The sequence below is a fragment of the Aquila chrysaetos genome, chromosome 3 (assembly GCF_900496995.4).
Source record: "Aquila chrysaetos chrysaetos chromosome 3, bAquChr1.4, whole genome shotgun sequence".
Taxonomy (NCBI): Eukaryota; Metazoa; Chordata; class Aves; order Accipitriformes; family Accipitridae; genus Aquila; species Aquila chrysaetos.
In genome coordinates, this window is record NC_044006.1 from 29,047,293 (window position 1) to 29,067,981 (window position 20,689).

A 20,689-nucleotide genomic window follows, 5' to 3' on the forward strand; every position below is an offset into this window, starting at 1 on the left:
GCCTTAGTGGACTTCCAATGGGATCTGTAATTTGAACCCCGTGATCGCTTTGGAGCGCAGACAATCTTCTTACTCTTTCAGTACCGCAGGATCCTGGTTCACACCTGAGCCTCTGGTGCTGTTCCAATGCGAAGTTATGGTAAGGCTGATGATGATGTTAACATTTCTGTAAAGCTGTAATCTCTCTTCTACCCAAACAGCATATAAACAATGACCATATACACGGTGAAAAGAAAGAGTTTGTGTGCCGATGGCTGGACTGTTCCCGGGAGCAGAAACCGTTCAAAGCCCAGTATATGCTGGTGGTCCACATGAGGAGACATACAGGGGAAAAGCCACACAAATGCACTGTGAGTAAAGGGGGCTGAGCTCCAGGCTTGGACAGGGTTGCTGGGGCTGTGCAGAGAACAGAGCAGTGCAGATGCTGCATTTCCTGATCTCTTGTCTGTCGGACATTGGTTGGAGAAGAGAATACCATGTCTGCTTCTTTATCGAGCTCACCCAGATGACAAGAGCTGTAGGAGGGGGGATTCACTGGATAATTTGGCCCACTTCATCAAGTTTAAAGTGCAAAGAAGCCCCAAAAGGCATTATTAAACAGGGCTGAGTTTGCTTAATTATTTAAAAGCACTTTCTTTTACAGAGCTGGGTATTATTGCTGGCCACCATCCTCCTAATGATTTTGCAGTGGATTTGTGTCTTAGACGATGTACACAAATACTGTGCTCTCCTGTAAGAGAAGATTTAGATAATGCTGGAAGCATTTTAACTTGAGCTGTGATGGGGTTTGCCTGGGTAAAATTAAAATCCAACAAATCAAAACAAAGTTACATTGGGCAAGGTTATGAAGGCTTGGAAAGTTTCTAAACTTTTATAGGTCAGCTTTTACTGTTTCCTGCAAGTCCAAAGATTAAAATTAATCCAGACTTACTTGTCTGCAGTTTGAAGGTTGTACAAAGGCCTATTCCAGACTAGAAAACTTGAAAACGCACTTGAGATCTCACACTGGAGAGAAACCATATGTGTGTGAACATGAAGGCTGCAACAAAGCTTTCTCCAACGCGTCCGACAGGGCCAAGCACCAAAACAGGACTCATTCCAATGAGGTAAGTAAGCACAGCTTCAAAAGAATAATAAAATTTGGCGTTGAACAGACTTACAATGTGGTCATAGCAATTTATTACAGAGGACAGGCACAAAACCCCTCAGCAACCTGAAAGGAATGTAAGTTCTAAATGGCTTTTACCAGCACAATCATTCCATGTCATACACACCTAGAGAGGCTGCGGGTCATTTTATTAAGTGTAAGAGAGGTTTGAAGGAGGGGTCTAATGGAAACACATGGTTTCCCTGAAAAGCTGGGATGGTTTTTCCCTCCCTCTTCTTGCCTTGTCCCTATTTTATTGCCCTATTTCAGGTTACACAGGGAGTGACATCGTCTCAGTCTCATATCTTGGAGCCCAGTCTCTCCTCCTTGACCTGTCCCTATACTCCTTCACCTCTAGCCTAAACCTGGAAGTACTGGAAGGGCAGGACATACCAGCATGGTGACTGTGTGGTGTGGAAACCATAGCAGCTCTATCCATTTCCACAAGGCTTGTACCCTTCTCTAGCTGTCTGTTGCAGGCATTCACTAGGGCTGGCAGAATCTCCTGGGAGCATCCATCTTCTTCCAGTCCCCTGGTCCCTGCAGCATCTCTTGAGTCACAAGGGAATCAGAGAGCGTTGCACATCTCTGAGTTTGCCTTGTGCCTGCAGTGTGTGCTCTCAGCAGCCCAACTAACAACTGCACTGAAGCCCAGCAGCAATTTTGTGAATTGTCACCAAGGTAGAATGAAGTCACCAAGTCTCACCAATAGCTGACACAGCTTTTTTTTCATTCAGTGTCTGAACCAATCTGTTTATTGTCTAGTTGATGAGTAAGATCCTCTCAAACTTAAAGACATGACCTGTACTGCCTGTTTTTTAAGATCAGGATTTCATGTCTAACAGTAAGTCACCAAGAAAAATTTTCTGCTGCGCATCATTTCTGGTAGGTACAGCAGCAAGGGCAAATGAAAAATTTCCTTCACCATTATTTCACAAAGAAACAGGCTAATATTCTTAGGCAGTGTATACTGATGGACTGCCATGAATCCTGTGGAAAGCGCAGACCTGATTCAGCACTTCCTTGCAGTGCCATTTTGGTTGTAAGTAGGTAACCTATAGGCAGATTTAAAAGCAGCTGATATATCTTGATGCAGGTGTGCCTTACACATGTAGAAGAGAGCTAGCTGACTCATACTTCCATGGCATGTTGAGAAAAGCTGCCTCAGTAGCTCAGCATCAACTTTAAATTGCTCATGATTGACATTTTTGCTCATATCCAAGTCAATAGGAGTGTTTTCCTGCTGACATCAGTGGAAGCAGGCTCAGGCCTTAGACAGCCATGGAAAAACTACATTTGTCAAAGGCTCCACAGTGCCATGTGTAAGCAGACAGAGAACCCTTTTGAGGAACTCTGCATGAGGGTCCTTTTTTTTTTTTTCTTGAGGGCTAGTATAAATAAGACTTTAAAATAGTAGTTTCTTGGTAACAATTCAGTAATAAAAGTGAGTGAATGATACTTTGTTTCCTGAGGCAATTAAAGTGTTGAAGAAGGGCTCAACTCTTCTTTCTAATCCTCTCATGATACAAGAACAAAGTCTTTGTTAAATTGTAAGACAGTAAATTTACTTTATTCTATATTGCTTAGTGAACTAGAGAAATTCACAGACAAAGGAAGCAAGCTTTAAAAAAACCTGAGTGATTAGTTATGCTAGTAGCACTAATAGTAGTAGCGCCTATATTGCTGCATCGTGAAAATGCTTATGGTACTGTATCCTGTGCTTTGACATTATACTGGTGATCTGGAGGAGCCAGGAAAAAAATGCTTCCTCAGATAATTCTGCCTGAACAAATGTCCCAACGTGTTTTGAAGGGGGTTGTTTGCCTCTGAATGTCAAGGAGTAGGTATTGGGCATACTAGAAACAGGGTATCAAACTGCTGAGGGCAACGGACAGGATAGAAAGTTAGGCCAGTGTTCATAAATTGCCATAGCTCTGTTGACTCTTCTGCTATGATAAATCAGAGCTGTGCCAGTTCATATCATGAGAGGCTCTGCCCTCTGTAAACTATGCAGCATTAATGGGTACCTTCACAACTAAGGGGAATTAATATGTTTGACTAGCTACAGTCACAACTTGATAGGACAAGGGGTAATGGCTTTAAACTGAAAGAAGGTAGATTTAAATTAGATGTAAGGAAGAAATTCTTTACTGTGAGGGTGGTGAGGCACTGGAACAGGTTGCCCAGAGAAGTTGTGGATGCCTCATCCCTGTAAGTGTTCAAGGCCAGGTTGGATGGGACTTTGAGCAACCTGGTCTAGTGATAGATGTACCTCCGCATGGCAGGGAGGTTGGAACTAGGTGATCTTTAAGGTCCCTTCCAACCCAAACCATTCTGTGATTCAGTCACTGTAAAGACCATAAATGAGATAGATAACAAATTCACCATGAAAGAGTGTAACTGTAACACCAGCTGTGCTCCAAGTTGCTCTTCAGGAGTCGCACGTGGAATTAAATCTAATTCAAGTGTTTTTCCTGTCTTGGCAGAAACCGTATGTTTGCAAGATACCAGGCTGCACAAAGCGCTACACAGACCCCAGTTCTCTCCGGAAACACGTGAAGACCGTGCATGGCCCAGAGGCGCATGTCACCAAGAAGCAGCGGGGAGATATCCACCCAAGGCCTCCGCCACCGAGAGACCCAGGCAGCCACTCTCAGACCCGGTCACCAGGCCATCACACTCAGGGTGCAATTGGTGAGCAGAAGGACCTCAGCAACACTACCTCAAAGCGTGAAGAATGCCTCCAAGTGAAAGCAGTCAAGTCAGAAAAACCGATGGTATGCAACACTGTGCCGCTCCCTTTGTCCTTTTTCTTCTTGCAACCAGTTAATAATCCCTTTATGAAATGCTCAAGACCATAAACTCTAGCTCACAAGGTTAGGTTTTGTGAGGTTTTCTTTTTCGTTTACATTGTAAAATGTTTTCAAAGCCTAAGAAATAGCAAATAAAAAGATTACATCTAGTCTGTACAATATGCAGTAAGTGCAGTGTTGGCAACTCTCACAATAATTGTTTCTCTTAAAGCTCCATCTTTTGGAATCAGCATATTATGAGAAAGTCACAGTTTTCATTTTTAAAAAGGCATTTTTTTTCCACTCTCCTGTTTACAGAAGGAAGCTAAGAGAACGTGAATCCTGCAGGCTCAAAACCAGAATGCGAAAGAAAACAAGTCCAAAAGACTAAAATGATGATATTGATGATGATAATTTTTGGAGAACCTGGGGAAACAATCAGATTTTAGGGGCTTGAGGTTGTTGGGTCATGGATCAAACTGAAGCAGGATAAATTGACTTTCTAAAACAGCAGGAGGAGATCTTTTGATAACATTTGATCTCTATCGTGATGTGACCTCTTATGTTAATCTGATACTTAATTTGACCAAGTTAACCTAATTCCAATTTAACTAAATTGAGCTGAATTAAGAGTCTCTGCAGGTCTTTTCACTGGTTTACCTTAATGTATTTTATTAAACCAGTATAGCCTTGAACATTGAAAGGACCTTATTCCATTTTTTGACATGCTGTCTTAAATAAAGAAGTTCTTCTTTCATTTGCCTGCATTTCATGTGCCATCCGTCCTCTCCACAAGGCTTAAAACTAGCAAAGGCAGTCACTCCATCCTCTTCCAAATCTGGGTCTACAATTCAACTGGACCCAACCCTTGGGGACTACAAATATGAGCCCTCCAAATTCTGCTTGTACTGTTAATCATGCTCCCATTCAAAGTGATTACTCACTGAAATACGAGTTAACTGCTATATTGTGCCTAAGGCTTATGCCCTAACTGTGGAGTATTAATCCTAAATTCAGAAACTTCCAAGGGCCCAGGGTTAACTCCCACTGAAGTCTAAAGGAGATCCTCTGCCATCTTTGGTGATAGCTACCATAGATTACGAAGGAACAAAACCCATTCCCCTCTTGCTTAGCTAGGTAAATCTGTAGCATTATTGAGGCATGTTGAGCGTAGATGGTTTTAACATGAATAAAATTTGCAGGAGAGGGGTATTAATGCTGATTGCTTACACAGTATTAAATATTTCTCACTGAAAAATATCTTCTAAAAACAATTCTGTATTTCCTGCTTTTCATTGCTTGTATGAATTAAGATATATTTTCTATTTTTCAACTAATCCAATGTCTTTTCTGTCTAATGCTCTTAAATGTCTTGTTCTAACTTCCTAAGGACAGTGGGTAATAAGGTGAGGGCATTTTAACTTCTCTGCTGTTTTTCTTATTGCAACATTATTTATGTCTTTATTTTAGCCTTCTGCCTGTTGTCCAATCATTCCTTTATTTAGTAATGTGCAATCCATCAAACTCATTCCCAAATGTAATGTGCTGTGAGCATTTTGCAACACTTGACATGTGGAAATCTTATATTGGTGAAATGTCTTCAGAAATGTCTTCGCACCTTCCCCTCTAGATGAGACATCCATTTTTTTCTGTATTGCACATCTAGAAATGTATGTTCCCCATAACACAGTTCTTATTTCTGTAACCTACCTCACTGTGATTTTGACACATGGCTACAAGAACAGGCTTCTAACCATTATTACTCTTCTTCATATGGCATGGAGCTATTGTCCAGAAGCACAAACTCTCTTCTGTATAATCACTGTTATTTCTATTCTTGTCACCAAATGTGCCGTGGCCAGGATTTGCAAATGAACTTGCTCAGTGTAGCCTCATAAATTCTAAATATCATCATTCAAGTTAGAAATAATAAAGTAGTTATTGCATCTTAATAGACTCCTCAGGGACATATGAAGCTACAGTAGTGCCATGAATCTGTGTCTTCATTCACTGATGTTAAAAGTGAGAGCCATCACTGCTACCTCAGAAATCTAGCTAGCATTTGTCGGTGAAATGTACATAAAAATCACAGGCTGGCAGAAAAAAATTAAGAAAAAACACAGCAGAAACCCCAAAAGTGAAATACTTACATGAAACTGTTCTTGGGAGCAAAATGATACTGCATGCCCCACTGATTTGTGATCACACTGATACAACCTACAGTGAGATACTACGGCCAGAGACTTCTGTCTGTCTTGCTGTCTGTTTTGTCTGTCAGTCTGTCTGAGTGTTTCAGTTCGTCAGAGAAATTTTCCCATTCTTTTACAAGAACTTGTTGAGTATAAAAAATAAATCAAGCCCGTGTTTCCCCACAGCAAGAATTCTGCTAGAGCAGCAGGGAACACTGTCTGTTAAGAAAGAAGAAGCTATTGTGGTGGGTTTATATCCCCGTAGATTAGCAGCAGCCTGTACTGTGTGCTTAAATTCTTAAATTTAAAATCTTAAATTCTAATGAAACAAAGGATTTGATTCAGTAGATAATTGCCTTCTTGATTCAGGGCAGGGGTGGTATAAGTTAGCTATAAGAGGAAGTATAAGTTAGACCCTAGTGCTGCTAGGGTCACAGGATGCTGATAGTATGATCTAGTATTTTTTTTTCACTGACGCTCTGTCCCTGTTTCATTACATGCCAACATTTCAGGCCAACCGCTGCTCGTAACAATGAGCCTTAAGCTTGGAAAATACGTACGTTCTTTAGCCACAAGTCTAATTAAAAAAAACCAAATTCCAATGTTGTTGGAGTCTTGTTTGTTTGTTTGCTTGCTGCAAGCCTAGCAGTGTAAATTAGACCTTGTAACATGGCTGAATTCTGATTTGGTTTATTGAGCTGCAGCTTCAATTGGGAACAGCGCATACCCAAGTTAAAGTATCCATACATACATGCTCACAAATGACATGAAGTGATAGAAGCAATTATGGGAATAACTGAAATAAATGTCCCGTGTAGATATAATGTATACTATCAGCAAGATATTGAAGTGGACTTCAATCTCCTGTTTTGCAATGGCATTCACTGCAGTTAAAATCAGTATCTAGAAAGCCTCTTAATGAATGATCACTGTTATCATTTAATGCTAAACTTTTCTTTACATTTGGTTTTCTTTGGCTCCATTTAGACCCGCATTTGTTGCAAGTGCTCTTGTTAACATTGTTTGCTTAATCCTCATGTTCTTTTGTTACTTACTTCACTCCAACAGACATCTCAGCCAAGCCCTGGTGGTCAGTCTACATGCAGCAGCGAACAGTCCCCCATCAGCAACTATTCCAACAATGGGATCGAGCTTACTCTGACCGGTGGTGGTAGTGTAGGAGACCTCAGTGTCATCGACGAAACCCCAATCATGGATTCTACCATTTCCACAGCCACCACAGCACTTGGCTTACAGGCCAGGAGGAATATGACAGGGACCAAATGGATGGAGCAAGTGAAATTAGAAAGGTTGAAACAAGTTAATGGAGTGCTTCCAAGACTGAACCCCGTTCCACCTTCCAAAGCCCCGACCTTGCCGCCTCTCATAGGAAATGGTGAGATACACATAACAGGAGCAGTAAGACTTTTTGTCCTTAAATTCGTTGCTTGCCAGCTCAATCTTGCAACCCTTGCAAAAGAGTAGTGCAGCTTATGAAACTCGGGAGCTGTGAGAATGGTTCATAAATTGATCACTTTCTGTTTATCCCCTCATCACAAGTCCTACTACCCACCCTGAGAGAAGTCTGATAGTCCCATGTTTTACAGAACAGGGGCCAGCAAGGGAGCCATGCATCACGTTTTAAATATTCCCAACAGTTAAAGGTTTGGACCTGAGATCATCATAATCCTGTCTTGTTTTGAGGCAAGGCAGATGAAATAAATACCTGCCAGCTTATTGTATGGAAGTCTTTCAGATGAGACCTTAGCAAGGCACCCTTTGCATAGATGTGTTGGGCTGCCCTTTAAATAAACTGTTTCCACACATATGGATAATCATATGTACAGATACTACTGCTACAAAGGGCAGATATCCATGAATGGGAGCAAGGCGAGATTGAACTCTGAATAGTTGTTTTTATACAAGGAGCTGCTCATTGCCAAAATGTATGTCCCTGCTGCCCTACACTGCCTACGACGTGCCTGTAGGTTTCTGCACTCCACCCAGCAGTGACAGCTCAGGTTTTCTGAAACCTGTTCAATCGAAAGAAACTACGTAAAATTAAGTAATGTATTCTGTTTGCTTAAAAACAAACCAAAACAAGGAAACCAGCAAAGATGTTTTGCAGTTGTTAGGAGTTATTTCAAGAATATTTCAAGATGTCTTAGAAATGACCTTGAATAGCCTCCAATTTGTATATTTTGCCATTCCATGCAAATGCCTGTTCAATTATATTTTGCCTATAAAAAGCTCCCTTATGAATGTGTCCTTCTGGCACATCAGTCAGCATAGCTGCACTGCAGGCTGGAGCACTACACCAGCTGATGACAGTTTGTGGCTATGGCCTATAAATTTTGTGCTGGGATTCACACTGAAATGTTACCCTTGAGTCTCTGAATTAGCTTTTAACCTAAGGACACAGTTTTTATCCCTACTTCTTTCTTGAAAGAGCACTGCTATGAGTTGCTGTGATGATGCAGGCTCTTCCTCTACTCCCCTTACTACTTTACTGGGTGTTTTCTGTACTGGTTTCTGGGTGGTGCCCCTTTGTTTAACTGTGAATTTTACCTCTAGGTACCCAGTCGAACAGCAGCTGCAGTGTAGGAGGATCCATAACTATTCTGCCGAACAGGAATGAACTTTCAAGTACGGACATCACTGTGTTGAACATGCTGAACAGGAGGGACAGCAATACTAGCACAATCAGTTCAGCCTACTTGAGCAGCCGCAGGTCCTCTGGAATCTCACCTTGCTTCTCCAGCCGGAGATCCAGCGATGCCTCCCAGGCGGAGGGAAGACCGCAGAACATGAGTGTTGCAGACTCCTATGACCCCATCTCAACGGATGCCTCCCGGCGCTCCAGTGAAGCGAGCCAGTGTGATGACCTGCCAAGTCTTCTCAGCCTCACCCCAGCCCAGCAATACAGGCTGAAAGCTAAATATGCAGCAGCTACTGGTGGACCCCCACCAACTCCACTGCCTAACATGGAGAGGATGAGCCTCAAAACAAGGATGGCACTCTTGGGTGACTGCAGGGAGTCTGGAGTATCTCCACTGCCTCCAGTGAATGCCCCTCGAAGATGTAGTGACGGTGGGGCAAATGGTTACAGCAGGAGGCATTTTCTGTCTCATGATGCTCTAGGAAACGGGACGAGGAGAGCCAGTGATCCAGTAAGAATGGCCTCTGACAACCTCTCTGTCCCTAGAGTCCAGCGTTTCAACAGTCTTAATAGCTTTAACCCTCCTGCTTTGCCTCCATCCATGGAAAAGCGCAACCTTGTTCTTCAGAACTATACCCGTTCTGAGGGTGGCGTCTTCCGCGGCTTCAGCTCCCCCTGTCCTCCAAGCATCAGTGAGAACGTCGCCCTGGAGGCTGCTACAATGGAAGCGGGTGGCAGTCTGAATGATGAGGATCTCCTGCCAGATGACGTGGTTCAGTATCTGAATTCCCAGAACCAGGGCATGTACGACCACTTGTTGAACAATGTCCTAGACAGCAACAAAATGCATCACAGCTCAGTGTTAGGAAACAACAACCCCAGCAACTTTGACCAAGCCCCTCCACCGAGCAGTCAGCAGACAGGTTCCGAGGCAGACAAGAGCGACTTGCCCATTCAGTGGAATGAAGTAAGCTCAGGAAGTTCTGACTTATCTCCTTCGAAACTGAAATGCGGTCAGCGCTCAGCAGTGCAGCAGTCGCGGGCCTTTGGACTGTATAACAATATGATGGTTCAGCAGCAGAACCTGGAGAGAAGCAATGTGGCCCAGCAGAATGGCTATCAGAACCTGGTGGAGAACAATGGTTCTTACGGTTTACAGCAAAACACGGTTCTTGGCAGCGGAGCTGGTAATTCTTTCAGCGTGCAGCCCAATAAGCCTTACAGTGAAAGCATCGGCAGGCAAGCAATGATGTCTGGGGCAATGGACAATTCCTGTGGCATGGCAGTTCAAGGGCAGAAGCTAAGAAGCAGCAACGTGCCAGTGAGTGGGAACCAACAAAATTTCAGCCATCCCATGGCATCCAGTGATCAAGCCACAAGTATGGCAAATGGGATGCAGAACAGGAATATCATTGAACAGGAATATTTGCAAAACCAACCAGTCGGAGACGGCGTTCATTATCAGGGAGTCAATCAATCCGGTCAAATGATGCTAGGGCAGGTTAGTCCTACCTCACAAAGCAGCCTGTATCAAGGGCCGCAGAGTTGTCCACCGGTGTCTCACACCATTGGTAGCCAGCCTTCAGGCTTGTTGGTGGCCAAAAGTTACCAGCCGTGCTCTAATTACAGTGGCAACAGACGGCAAAACATGTTGAGAAACAACCTGGCACAACAGCAAGGACATATAAGTGATGGCAACCAGACATACAGGGTAAACACCATTAAGATGGAGATGCAAGGTCAATCACAGCAGTTCTGCTCTAATGTGCAGAATTACTCTGGTCAGTTATATGACCAAACCACAGGCTTTAGCCACCAAGCTATGAAAACAGGTTCGTTCTTTGGTTCAGAAGCTAACTGCCTGCTGCAGGGGACTGCGACTGCAAACGCATCTGAGCTTCTTTCCCCAGGGGCTAACCAAGTGTCGAGCACAGTTGACAGCATTGACAGCAACAGCCTAGAGGGTGTGCAGATTGATTTCGATGCTATCATAGATGATGGGGACCATGTCAGCTTAATTTCGGGAGCCCTGAGCCCGAGTATCATTCAGAATCTCTCCCGCAATTCCTCACGCCTCACCACTCCCCGAGCGTCTCTTACATTCCCAGCTATGCCCGTAAGCACAACCAACATGGCTATTGGGGACATGAGCTCTTTGTTGACCTCACTTGCAGAAGAAAGCAAGTTTCTTGCTGTTATGCAATAGACTTAAAAAAAAAAAACAAACAAAAAACAGAAAACCCTTAGGAGATAACAGATGAAAAAAAAGACTCGTATTTTTTAGTTGTGTATGTATTTTAGCAATCTCATCTCACCTAAATGGGATGTGTTTCAAGTATATTCCTTTTATGGAATAAGGACTCTGAAAACCCTAAAGTTTTCTAGGGAGAAACTGTCTTCCATTTCAGTTTTGAATCAGTATTGCTACACCCATTCCCCCTCTCTCTCTCTTTTCTCTCTCCCCCTTTTTGAACGTCTGTATGCTTCCTTTTTCTTTTTTTTTAATTGTAAACCAATGTAAACGTGTGAAGTGCATGTTTTTGTTTTGTTTTGGGTTGTTTTTTTAAAGAAAGGTCTGATGAAATGACTTAATTTTCTGTTACTCAAAAGAATCTAGACCTTGTAAAACTGTTGCAACTTTTCCCCTTAAACATATAGGCACAAAATAACCAGGCACAATGTGAAGTGAGCATACAGTGATGAAATCCTTTCTGGATGCATCGGACACATCACACTGAGGTGGACAACCAGTTTAGAAATGCACTGCCACGGTACCCTAGGCTGTAGTTTCAGAGTCATGGAGCACAAGAAATTAGGAGGTTCAAGCAAATAAGAAATGTAAAACTATCAGCCCTTTGATGCCTAGCAAATGTTTAAGACATTTGTAAACACACACACTGATAGCTGTCACTGCCTTGCATAATGATACTGAGACTGTGTCATGTTTAATCCATTTCAGAGGAGGGGAAGGACCAGAAATCTATTCTTAGTCCAACTCTCATCTTTTGCAGTATTTGGTATTCTGTTTTCCAGCCTTCTTTTTTAAATGACTGGATAGTAAAATTATGGGCATGTTTGGTGATTTGGGTAGTCTATAATGCCCTCATTGCATACCACAATTGTGGAGAGACTATCGGGGTCTTATGGGGTATTTAATACAGTGAAATAACAAAATTGCAGTATTCCATACTGGGGACTTGGGGTTTTTTAAAATGCAAATTGTTGAGATGTAATTTGCTGAGCCACTGGTTCTTATTCACAGTAACAATTCCTTTGCCAGGAGAGCTGTCTTGTACATCCCTTCTGGCACATACAGCTTTGTGGATGGATCATATGTTTTCAAATACGTTAATACCCATTGACATAACACGCAGTTACGGCTTCAAGAGCATCATGGTCATGGCATGTAAAACAAGTAGAAAACGAATGGCCCAATTCTCAGACTAGCCAAATAAATCAAAGTGATTGCAAGCAATCTGAGAATCCTAAATGTTTTTCCACTGTATCCAGGCTTTACAAAATTAAGACATTTAAACTGCCATTAAAAATAGCAAAGAAATAAGCGGAACAGCAAGTATGTCTGGTAAACTAATTAAAACTGAAAAAGACCAGCCCAACCTCTCTCTCTTGGTGACACCAACATGCATTTCTTTTCTTTTCAAAGCAAACCAGTGGGTCAATGCCCAAGCTTAGTTACACCAGCAAAAATTGGAACTAACACACTGTGGCCATGAAGCTATTCACTGGTAGAGGTGAATGGCATTTGCTCCATAAGTGCTAGCTCTTCTAGCATGTTTTTTGCTGTGCTGGGCTCCATGTCTGCAGCCCTGAACACACAGTGCTCCTGGGTAAACAGGTTGGGATGGAGGACAGTTACAAGCCCAAGGTTTAAGTCCACCCACTCCTAGAAGCTGCGTGCAAGTCCAGCCCTTCCAGACTTCTCAGTTAAATCCTGTTAGTAAAATGCTGCTACAGGATGTAAATGGTGCAGGCACTTACAGTCATGGATTTGATGTCTGTAAGGAGCTGGTGTTAGAGTAGACATACAATGAAAAGGGAGTGTGGTCAATTTTGAAATAAAGATAAACTTTAGCCCAGTCAAAATTAGGATTAGCACCAGAAGGTGATTTCTGTAGGCTAGAAGGCCATAGCACTCATTTTTTTGACTGTAAAAAAAAGGTGAAATACCAGCTGATTCAGGGCATGGCATTTGAGGAATGTATAGGAATACAACCTCCGTGAAGCTGTTGGGTAACACTGATCCATTATCAGCTGTTAGAATCAGAGGAAGAAGCTGTAAATCAGTAGGAAAACATCACAGGAATCCAGTGCTGAGGCCATATTTGGGCTTACCACAGCACGTACCAAGTGATTTGCACCGTGAGCTGGAATGTTGGAAGTCGAGACAAATGTAAATATCCTATAGTTTTTATCATCATCCAGCTCCTGTCTTTCTCCACATCTTTAGTAAGCATTTCTTCCTTCCTCTGTCTCATGCACGCATATTCCCCTGTCCTGCTCTTTGCCCTTTGCTGGTTCCCCTCCCGACCTCCCTGCCCATGACCAGCTATCACAGCCCTCCTGCAGCGGTCCCTGGGCTGCACGGGGAATCGGGCACAGCTCACCACGGCAAATGGTTGGTTTGCTGTTGCAGCGTGGCAAAGCTGCTCCCTGTTGCGCTGCCATCGCCCGGCGGCAGCCCTGTAGAGACCCGCTGCCTGTAGGCAGCCCTTGCCCCTGCCCTGCTGCAGGGGTGAGGAGGGATGCGTCCGGCCAGGCAGGTCACCGGCGGAGGAGGGATGCGTCGGTGGCCTTGCCGTACATTGCAGAGCTACGGTACAGCTCACACCCCTGCGGAGAAATGGCAGCTTATGCCTGAGGAAAGGCTGTGCTGGACGTGTTTCAGCTGGTTCTCTCGGTAACCGATCGCTGGCTCTTTATTAAGCCATCAATTACATGTTTATAAACAATTTCAACAGGGAAACTTATGACCAGCTTGGGAGTAGGTGGCTTGGAAGAGAAGCCTTTTATTGTTATAGAGCCAATACATTAAAAAAAAAATATAAAAAGAACCAAACTATTTTTTTAAACTCAATTTTCCAGTTCATAATTGTATTTGCTGGTCCAATTGAAGCTGGGAGGCTATTAACAGATGTGATCCATCAGAGCTTAGAAGGAGCCATTCATATTGCTCAAGGCTAAAAGGGATTGTTTGAGTAGCTAATTTGCCTTCCTGGATTTGACAAACCTTCGTCACTCACTTACCCCTGTCTTGGGCCAACAGTGTGTCTCGGCCGAAACCACATGCTCCAGAAAGGCATCCCGTTTTGCTTTGGTGAAATTGAAGAACCAGATACTCCACCATGTCCCCAGGGAGTTTGTGCAAATGGTTTATCATTTTCACCGTTAAGTGTTTGTGCCACTTCTTACATTCATGTGTCACTTTTCAGCTTTTAGTATCTTCTCATGCTTTTCTGGTTTATGTTTTGGTACCTGTGAAGGTAGCAATACATTGTAGCCCAGCTGTGTTGAGTTTTGGTTTTGTTTTAATAAGGTAGACTGGGGTCTCTGAGCATGGCACTATTAGGGTGGACACCAGCTTTCACTTGTCAGCCTCCTTCTCAATGTGTGGCAGTCTGGGGAAAGTCCCACCAACATTGCTCACGTTTACTGGCACCCTTCTGCTCCTGCTCTTCCAGTTACAGAGCCAAAGCTTGCTTTTATATATCTGGCCATCAGCTGGCATTGCCATAGCAGTTGGAAACCCACTGCTCACCCTAGAGTGCTAGAAAATGCAGAAAATATTGTGAAATTCCTATTTTTAAAGCATTGCAGCCTGAGTCTAAGTCACCTTTTCTTCTCATGGCTCTGTGGGGGTCTTCCAGATAAGTTACTGTTGGCCTTGGGTGCATCTGCCTCACTCAGCCTGCATGAAGCACGCGTATTTCTCCAGGCTGTTTTATGTTCCACAAAGTGGGAGTCACCAGTGGGAGTTCATCCATCAGGTACACCTGCGTGGAGGAAAGGTGGTTTTGCAGAGAAGTCAGCGGGCTTCCAGCGGGGCTTTGCTGGTGAGTACGATGGCCCTGTACATCCGCATGGCAGATGATGTTATGCTCTCCTTGGAGAATGGCCCCAAATGGTACGTGCATTAAGATGCTGGCTGGCTCGCTCGCATCCAGTCATTGCTTCCCCCCGACCCCTTGATGAAATGGCCGGTCAGCTCGCCCATGCCTGTTGCGCAATGGCTCGTCCTTCTGAACACCAGTGTTTATATTCTCGCAATGTATGTGCCTTATTTTGCGTTGATCCTGCAAAAGAGAGGGACCAAGATGTGTTGCCAAATTTTCCCGATGAGGCTGTACTTGCTATTCAGCTAATAGCACATACCACTGTTAATAGTGTCCAAAATGTCTTGTAAACCTCTGGTATTCACGTGTTATTGTCCTTGGATTGGTGGAATGTCTCCTATGGAACAGTTACTGTTGTCAGTCCTGCAGAAGTGTAAGATAAAAATGTGTTCATTTTTTTTTCAATTTTTTTTTTTTTTTTTTAGTTTTTTTTTATAAAGCTTGTAATCCTTTTTTTTTAAGAAAAAGAAAATGTGTAAATACATTTACGTACAGTAGGAATAGTGTTCGGCTGTAACGGGCCTTAGTGGTCTTCATTTGATAAACCTGCAGTTATGATCTGATGTTTCTCGAGCCTTAGGTTGATCTGAAGGGTCTGTAGCACTGTGTACATACAAACTGTACTTCTGCTTTCAGAACCACTTAGCTCTTTTGTAACAAAGAAAAAAAAATGTTTCTTACAATGTCAATAAAAACACAAAAGCCTTTGTACTTAAGTGCTTAGCTCTCAGCTTTTAAAATATCTCCTTGGGGGAGGGAGTTATTTTTTCATTCGGCCAGAGAGCCTGGTTGCAATCAGCGTGTATATCACTTCCACTCATGGTCGCTCGCTTTTCTGTTTCTGCTTCCCAGCCTGTTGCTTCACTTCATTCACATTTTAAAAACCAACGGGGAAGCAAAACAGGGCGTTTACGTTCTCTCTGAAGAAAAATGGCTGAGGGGTGCTGGGTGGAGAAATAAATGAAAATGCAGTGTCACACAGATAAAATGTTTGAAAGGAGGAGAGAGACCGACCTGGTTAATTCTGCTGCAAGAGCAGTCATTTCAGAGGTCGAAGCCAAGCTGCGTTGGACTCTGGGCTGTTTGTACGGGAGCTGCGTTTTCATACCTCGCTTACTGAGGGTCTCTTGCAAAGGCTCAGCCACCCATGAAGAAGCACAGAAGGATGAGGAGAAGCTCCTCTGGCTGGGTTAGCCTGTAGGTGTCCGTTCTGGTGGGTTATTGCGTGATTTGCAGAAGAACTAGATGCAGTCTTTTTCAAAGAAAGATGGACATACTTCCATGAGTGTTCCTGTTGAGTATAGCAGTCATGGGCGATGTCAAGTTAGTTGTGGCAAACAGTACAGAAGAAGCTGTAGTGCTGCTTAGTTTGAAGGTGACTGAGCCGTTCTCATTTCAAGACCTTTTGTTTTCATTGCTCATACCTCAGCAAGACCTGGACCACTCTGTTGAGTTGTCAGTGCTCAGCTTCTGCTTTACTCCTTCCTTGGCCAAAATAGGTGAGCCATTCCCGAGGCCAAGGGAGGTAACCTTGCATTGTTATTTGCTCATCTTACCTTCTTTTTTTGTTTGTTTTGGTTTGAATTTTTTGGGTCGCTCTTCAGCCATTATTAGGTGTTTGTCATTTAGCACAGAACTTACGATTTGGGAGGGACAAAGGGTGCAGGAAGAGGTGTAGCATGCCCAGCTGAGAAGCCAGTGAGCCAGGAGGAAAGGCCGGAGAGCGGTCTGATGGGGGTGAAGGAGACCCTGCAGCGGGACAGGGAGCCTGATGGTGGGCATGATGCCTTATCTCATGTGCTGCAATGCCAAATCCTCCCAGAGTCTGGCAGTGCTCCAGCACCAGCTTACTCTTTGGGGGGGGGGGGGGGGGGGGGGGGGGTGACAGTGGCTTCCCCCCAGCTTCCTCCACCAACAGGAGGTCAGCAGCAGGGATGGGACAAACCTCGGACAAAGACACGACAGAGCAATGGGGAAACGAGCAGGCCTGTGGGGATGGGGAGCGTCAGCAGCAGGATCCATGCTGACCACAGAGCACGTCCACCAGGGGCTTAGAGGCGAACGCGGTGTTTCTCGGCCTTACCAGCTGCCTACAGGTAGTGGGAGATGGGGACTCCCACCTCTTAAATGCTAACCAAGTAAAGACATGCACACGTGCGCGTGCACAGAGCATCGTGCTAAACAAGTGTCAGCAGGGTTGCATGCCTGCTCCAATGAGGGAGCCCACGCGCGTGGACTGCCAGCCCCTCTCCGTGCTCCTTGCCCCATGCCGTCACGCCACCACCTTTAACCATCCCCGTGCATGCTTGTTTTTCAGTTGTATCTCCTCCACCAGCTGGATCTACCTCAGGATGAATGTCAAGAAGGCAGGAGATGCCATGGGGACCGCTGCCCTGTTTGTCACCGTGGTTGTGTGCTGCATTGAGGATGCAGCCGAAGATGCCGCCAGGCCGTGCGAGGTCAGGCACCAGGGCCACAGCATTTGCGGAGGTGAGCACTGCTAGGGTAAGGGCTGGGGCTGCAGGACGTATTTCTGGTCCTCCAGCCTGGCTTGAGACCGGGCTGATGAAGAGCTGCATGTGCCAAGCTGCAGCTGGGGGCAGGAGGACCTGTGTTTCCATGTGGTAAAACTCAAAATAATGCCAAGTGCTCAGGACAACAAAAAATAGCAGGGCAGTCGTGGTTCGTACCATCCAAAATTAGCGGATGCTGTTGACCTTTAGTCTGTGCTTTAGTGCCAAGGCTGTAAATTAATTAACTGAATTCATTAAATTGGTTTCTTACTTCAGAAAGACATGTACCTGAGAGAACTGCAGTTTGCAAAGCCTCAAAAAAACCAGAACAGAGAGATAAAGCACTGATCAGCAAGGCAGGAAAAACCTACCCCACAGCCCCGCCACTATCCTAAACAGGTGGTGTGACATTACTACACCCAAACACAAGGGCAACACAAAATCGCCAATAATGCTGGGGCCAGACCTCCCGGGGTTGGGGCTGAAGCAGGGGACCTGTGGGGGAAAAGCAGGCAGTGTGGGCCCAAGGTGGTGGTGGCATTACCTGGCTGACTGGGTGTAAGCGATGGCACTGTAGGACAGGCCAATGTCATTTTTTTTTCCTTTCCCAATTTTTGTGGGCTCAACTGTGCAATCTTCATACTGGTTTTTTTTCAGAGAGGGTAATGGGAAGGAGACGACTTGTTCTCTGCAGGCTGAAACACAAGCCATTTGTGTTAGGAACACGGCTTTGTTACATGATTAGTGCAATGGGAGCCCCTAGGCACCACTTCCCAGTACAAACAACTAGTATTAATAACTGTTGCTAAAATTGCCTGCTATTTAATAACCTGGGCCTCTTTCCACCCTGAGAAGCACATAACCGCTTTGTGTTTCCACCCCTCGTGTTCCCACCATCTCCACCACCCATCTTCCCTCGCTGGCTTCAGAGTGGCCCCGTGCGTTTCCCTGGAAAAAAGGAGCAGGTTTGGGCAAGGAAGAAGGAAGGGATGGCATTTAACGTGAATCCCCGCACCCTGTGTCTGCCTTCACGTGCACCTCCTTGCCTGCCCCCTTCATGGGGTACAGCCCCTGCATCTGATGCGAGGCTGCTCATAGCTGCCATGTCTCGCAATCTTGGTCCCCTGTTTCACCTGTGTCCTGGGGACGGAGTGACCTATTTCATGCCTCGCCAGGGAAGCAGCCACCCTCTCTCTGAGCTGCCCCGGCTGGCAGAGATGTGGTAGACCAACACTGTTACTCATGGGTGGGAGGCCCATGTGAGTTACACTTCCCTTTGCAGCCACATGCGGGGTGGCTGCGGCGGGAGAGTAGGGAGCAAGCGGGCTGGACTCCATCTCCCGGCCCGGCTCAGCACGGCCGAGCACGGCGGCAGCAGCACAGTTGGGCCCAGGCGGGAGCGAGAAGCGGTGGGTAGATCAGATGGTGATGAACCATAAAACCAGGATTGTTTCCCAGGGGCTGGCTGAGCTGCTCCAGCCTTTGCCAGCAGCACTAGGATGGCTGTCAGGTCTGCGAGGCGGTCTCTAAGCCACCCTGCTCTGCAGAAAAACATTACTAATGTTCCCACGACCGGAGCAAGACAGAAGAGACAAATAACTTGGACACCAACGTGAAACAGTGGCAAAAATCTGGAAGACAGAGGAGGAGAGAGAAAAAAAAAAAAAAACGAGAGAGAAAAAAAAACAAGAGAGAGGAAAGCTCTATAATGAGTGAAAAGAGCCCCAGATGGATACGAACCAAGAAGAGGCCAAAGACAGAAATAGTAGCACTAATTAGCTGAGCTGAACGACCCCACTCCTGCTGTACCTGAGCATCCTCCACTGTCCTCAGAGCCCCAGTGCTGCCAGCCCCATGCTAGCGAGGGGGCTTGGGAGGAGGGAGATGCTCAGGCCTGGATGCACAGAAGTACTTAAGTTCCTATAGCAACCCTTAGTGAAAACCCGAAAGCAGAGGCACCTATAGGGCTGGGCAGAGAAAAGGTCATGGCTCCAGACAGCATCTCCTGAGGGAGGACCATGGGAAACATGTGCTTCCCACTCCTAAGGATCATTCCTGCTGCACCTTTGCTGCTGGAAGACTTCCCATTTCCATGACATGAGCAGCCAGGACTCCTAAGCCATAGGAAAAACTCAATTTGCCTATCTTGCCTTGAGGCAGTTTTGTTTTGAAGACCTACAGCATATCCTGCAGTGCCAAAGGGTCATGGCAATGTTTTCACTGGCTAAATTCTTCATCTGCCTAGAAGGCTTTTGCTGGGAAAGGGCAGATATGTCTCATTCCTGACCACTTCAGCCCCCAGTCCATTGCTTTCAGTAAACTCCTTCAGCCTTGGCTGTGGGACCCCACACCATGGCATTGCCAGAATATGGCTTTTTGGATGGAGCTTCAAAGAAAAAAAATGGTCAGAGGCATCCCTACCCCCATGCCCATCCCTCGTCCTGCTGCAGAAGCTGAACTTGAGTTCTCATCAGAGGGTTACAGAGGCAAAGGAGGGCTAAAAAAAACGCAGCTCATACCTTGTGTGAAAGCAGTCATCAGGCACTGAATCCTCAGAGTTGTGGAGCTCAGTGGCAAATAGGTGCTTGTCAGAAGCTCCCCAAAAGAGGTGGCTGCACATCAGGCTCTTGCTTGCATGACCCGGAAGCCTCCTCAACTGCACTGCATCCCTTGCATTCATCGCTACCTGGTGGCACAGCATCGGCGGGAGAAGGTCCCAGTGCCCATGGTGAGGCCGGGGGCTGGGGCAGCAGAAAGTGGAGGTCTGCAGGGCTACAGCATGTGGCAAGCATGCCACAGCATGTGTGGGGATCAGGGTTGGTACCCTTCCAGCAACACTAAATGCCAAGCTCTCCTTTGCAGCCACATGGGGAGAAGCAACGTGGCCGGTCCCCAAGGGCTGCTGTCTCCTCTTCACATCACCCTTGGAGCAGGCAAGCACCCGCTGCTGACCCAGCCAGCAAGTGCGCTCCCTTGGGCACGATTACTGGGGACGCACCGTGCCACGCTTGTTTCTTTTATTGCTAAACTCAAATTTGTGTCACTTTGAAGTCCACAGTGTGGTGTCCCCAACCCATGCCCACCACGTGGCCTCGCTGCAGGCTGGCACAGTGTGAGCGAGCCGGTGGCACAGCTCCTACACCTGCCCTGCGCCCAGCCCTTTCCCTGCCTTGGATGCCTCTCCCTGCCCCTCCCTCCTCTTCTCAAGGCTGGGCTGTGGCATAGGGGATAAACAAAAATATTGCATGCTATTTTTTC

The 20,689-nt window shown here is 45.5% G+C and overlaps 1 protein-coding gene across 5 annotated transcripts in view; it reads left to right on the plus strand.

Annotated features, from left to right (window-relative positions):
- Positions 1-15,634, plus strand: part of GLI3 (GLI family zinc finger 3) — a 215,830-nt gene extending 200,196 nt beyond the window's left edge. For all 5 annotated transcript variants that reach the window (XM_030010039.1, XM_030010038.1, XM_030010040.1 and 2 more), the window contains 5 exons: positions 201-350; positions 942-1,106; positions 3,634-3,924; positions 7,197-7,524; positions 8,703-15,634. In XM_030010039.1, coding sequence (XP_029865899.1) covers positions 201-350; positions 942-1,106; positions 3,634-3,924; positions 7,197-7,524; positions 8,703-10,993 — 3,225 coding nt within the window. In that variant the 3' untranslated portion in view covers positions 10,994-15,634. The remainder of the gene's footprint in view (positions 1-200; positions 351-941; positions 1,107-3,633; positions 3,925-7,196; positions 7,525-8,702) is intronic.
- The last annotated feature ends 5,055 nt before the right edge of the window (positions 15,635-20,689 follow it).